Here is a 4,300-nt window from a genome sequence, read left to right on the forward strand (position 1 = left end):
GGGGATTATAAAAGTGAGAACCAAAAAAAAAAAAAAAAAAGTAGTTTTTAACCATCCTCCCCTCCCCCTTTCCAAGTGACGCCACTGACTTGGTGAGCCACGAGCTAGTACTAAAAGAAATAACGAACAAAATTTTACCTACTTCTCTCAAAAAGGTTCGCCGTCACTGACCTATATAGCATAATAGAAATAGTAATACAATAACGCTCTGGTATCGTATTGATCGTAGGGAGCAGAACTAAGTTGGACGATTTGATTATATTAGCTGAGGATCGATCGTCCGAGATAGAGGAAAATCGGAGCGAATCACGAACAAGATCGAGCAACTCCGTCGATCTGACGATCAACTCTGCGAAAGGAATTAACATAACGGATCGCTATGAAATCGACGAAGACGCCTTAACACCGGATGCCTTTCCCGTTGGTACCTCCCAAACATACATCGGCCTAGTCAGCGGCGTACTGACAGTGTTTGTCCTTTTTCTAACGTGTACGGCGTTTCTGATCAAGCAAAGAGGCCGCAACAAAGTGGCCTTGCTGCAAAAGCACACGGCCCTGCTCTGTGACTCGTCCGCACCGGGCATTGCAATCTCCCCGAAGGACGTTAAACTCTCGAATTCGATCGTGACCGGATTGTCCCTGATTCGCAAACCCATCCTAATCGCCCCGGCTGACAACTTGCCCGATCGATCCAACACAAATCTCCAAACCGATTCCAAAACTGCTATCGTCGACTCTCGCCTCGATGATTCCGACACGTGTCGTCCCACCTTGTACGAGAGAACGTACAATCTCTTCTCCGAAGAGAACCTCGTGCTCTGCCCAAAATCAAACGCATCGTCCACTTGTACAGCCGAATCATGCCCCGGTAACGTATCTGACGTATCTATGTGTTTTTTTTTTTTCTTTTTTTCATCCAGGGAACGGTTTAGACCCGTGGTTCCCAACGCGGGGAATTGGGACCCACATTGGGGCCCAATTTCAGAATGAGTTGTCAACAACGAATCCTTTTTACTTCATTTCGTTTCCGTCGTGTTCTTTGGAAGCTTGTTTAGACCGAGTCAATAAAACCCTTCAGGCTTCCCTTTTTAGCCGCGTCAGGAAAAATTCATTTTTCAAATAATAGGAATTATGTGTCACAAGAGTGGAGCATGTCCAAAAAAAGATTGGGAACTACTGGTTTAGATATTCTGATCACTAATCTCCACTGACTTCCATCTGTCTGATTGTTCGAATAGATCGTATTTAATGTTATATCAGACATTCGATCTTTTCGCTTAAACCGTTTAAAACCAGTGATTATCTCAGATTTCAAGCGCAAGTCGAACTTCGCGACAAACAAGTATACGGAAATGTCCATGCCAACTAGCACGACATATTCGACGAAAAAAGCGTTTCACCTTCAGTCGAGAAATACGAATCATCAGAGGATCTACGAAGGATACTATGCTGCGACAGACATTTTAACAGTAAGATGACAGATCAAACGTATATTATTTATGAAAACGATGGACGCATGCATTTGCGTGTGGTGTTTTACAGAGATTTTTACACGGTTACAGATCAAGAAAAGGGAGATTCCGTCGAGTCAGAGTCCGTTCACGCCGCTACAAATTCGCGAGAAAACGGTATGCTTGCCGAGTGGCATTGATTCCTACGACATTCAGCGTGTCTCCAGACACAGATTAAGAATTTTGGACAAGCTTGGAGAGGGGAATTTCGGCTTGGTAAGAGTAACAAAGAATATCAATATCAACAGTATTTACAGTAGATCTACAATTAAACGAAATATGAAATTTAATCCAATACCAATCGCACACCCGATTCAGATTCATCTGTGCGAAGCAAAGGGGATCATGAATCCAGAAGTGGAGGCGACCCAAAATAATCGACAAACCGTAATTGTCAGATCTCTGTGGCGTGGCGTTGTAGATTCGTTAAGGTGTGTTACTGATTCCGCGATTCGACGCGATTCGGACAAACATTTCCTTTCCTATATTCTTGCGACGTTTTGACTCGAGCACTACACAGGTTAGATTTCACGAAAGACATGCACGTTTTGGCGATGCTTCGAGACTCGAACGTAGCAAAGATGATTGCCTTGGTAGAAGAAGAACCGTTCGGCGCTGTTTTCGAGTACGGCCAGTTCGGCGATCTTCCGAGCTTTCTGGAAAACCACGGTGGCGGCGGCGACCTAGTCAACAAGATCGACATCGGGTAAGCAAAATTATCTCATCGCGATGATACATAACGATCCAGCCTCCACCGATTCTCTTCCTATTCTTCGCAGCTACAGCAACCACTTGAGCTTCGTCACTCAAATTGCATCTGGCATGAAGTATCTGGAATCCGTGAACATTGCACACTGTGATTTAGCAGCCAGGTAAGTAAGCGATTCCTCGATGCATCGAGGAGAAAAAAAAAGAGACGATCCGTAAAAAGAATCAGTCGATTCGATTTAATTGTCGCATACTGTGGCCTAATGTTTTAGAAATTGCATCGTTGGCCAAGACTTGAGTATAAAAGTGTCGGATCATGCCATATACTGTAATAAATATGACCATCATTACTTCGTCGACGGACACAATGTAAAAATTCCTCTTCGTTGGATGGCGTGGGAAGCAGTTTTATTGGTGAGCAATATCACTTTCTATTCTCTCTTCGTTTCATTCTCACGTGCACCTGTGTACTTTTCTGCATCTGCAACCATCAGTTTCTTCTACTGTATAGTTTCGACGTTTGTCGAAATCCTGTTTATTATCTGCTTTCTACTTTTTCTCTCTCCCCCTCTCTCTCTCTCTCTTAGGGTAAACGCAGTTGTCGAGCTGACGTTTGGTCATTCGCTGCAACAGTTTGGGAAATTTTTCTAAATTGCAAGGAGATACCGTACGCGGATTTAACAGTGGCACAGGTTTTCGAAAATTGTGGCCACTGCTATCAAAGCGAAACGTATTGCGCCGATAATCGGCGATACGGCGACCACAACGACAACGACAACGACAACGACAACGACAACGACGACGACGACGACGAGAAAAGTCAACGGCGAATTCTTTCGCGACCGGATCATTGTCCGGACGATCTTTACAACGTAATGAAGAAATGTTGGAGCACACGGATCGAGGACAGACCGAACTTTGAGGAAATTCACCAATACCTCGAGAGATTAGCCCTCGATTGAGAGATCGTTCGAGATACTCGTGATCGAGTAGCACGGACCAAACGGTTACAATCAGCCACGGAGCATCCTGTACGTAAATTTTAGCTTTTCACGCCGATTCACTACTCTACGTCATACATTTCTCCCGTTAATTTCTTCCCTCATACTCCTGCCAGTGTATATCATCAGTCCATCTTGAAGATATCATTCGCTTTCGTTTTCGTATCGCGTAGCTTGTAAAAATTGTTCCTTTCTTCCGTTACAAATACTATCGGTGATTGTTTCGGGATGCCCTGGCCATTAACTTTTAATGCTCAATTAGGTTTATGTGTGAATCAACTTTTGCGCATGTAGAAACAAATACACACGCATGCATTGAGTGTACAAGAGAGAAAGAGCGAGCGAGCGAGCGAGCGAGTGTGAGAGAGAGAGAGAGAGAGAGAGAGAGAGAGACGCGGACAATTTCTGCAATTGAGAAAAAAAAAGAAAAAAAAACTTCATAATAAGAAATCATATTGTCTTGTCCTTCAATCAACTGTAAATGATAGGTTGTAATATGCGAAACAGTTGCTACTTCAACGTTGTAATCGTGATTCTTTACTTACGAATACTCCAACGGCAAAACAAATTAGGCGACGCAATTCGAACGTCTAATACCTCAAGCTTGTTTAGCGTCCGATGATAGTATCGCGATAATGCTGCTCACTCTGAACGTACGACAAACACATTGCGTTGCACAAACAAAGTAAATAAGATTTATCGGTTTGGAAGAAAGAGAAACGAAACGAGCAGCGTGTATGTACAGTAGTCTCCGCTTAAGCGCCCGCAGTCGGCAAACCGGAGAGGTGTATTTTGCGAATTGTGCCAAAACATTAGGTATATCAGGTACGTCATTCGCTTTGTATCGTGCAAATGCAATGTCGCACGGTAAGATAATCCCAATTCCAAATTGAACGGACGCTCGAGTGGGGACTACTGTGCTCGAGCAAACGTGCCATCCTGCATTTTTCGACAGTTAGGTTAGTACTTACTTTTCCAACGAGACAATTTAGAGAGAAAAAAAAAAAAAAAGAAAAAAAAAAGAAAGGAACGAGACGCATAAACGAGAGCGATAAATCTAGGCTAAAGGCTCACAATTCA

The 4,300-nt window shown here is 43.5% G+C and overlaps 1 protein-coding gene across 1 annotated transcript; it reads left to right on the top strand.

Moving 5' to 3' along the window:
* Positions 1-229: 229 nt before the first annotated feature.
* On the top strand, positions 230-4,255 carry LOC122536742 (tyrosine-protein kinase Yes-like; the record flags this gene model as incomplete). Its single annotated transcript, XM_043669373.1, has 8 exons — positions 230-868; positions 1,309-1,469; positions 1,563-1,727; positions 1,830-1,942; positions 2,032-2,217; positions 2,291-2,383; positions 2,492-2,633; positions 2,807-4,255. Coding segments are annotated over 8 exons (1,874 nt in total), but the record flags the coding sequence as incomplete, so codon positions are not given.
* Positions 4,256-4,300: the final 45 nt, after the last annotated feature.

The sequence above is a fragment of the Frieseomelitta varia genome, unplaced genomic scaffold (genome assembly GCF_011392965.1).
Source record: "Frieseomelitta varia isolate USP_RPSP 00005682 unplaced genomic scaffold, Fvar_1.2 scaffold_1584, whole genome shotgun sequence".
Taxonomy (NCBI): domain Eukaryota; kingdom Metazoa; phylum Arthropoda; class Insecta; order Hymenoptera; family Apidae; genus Frieseomelitta; species Frieseomelitta varia.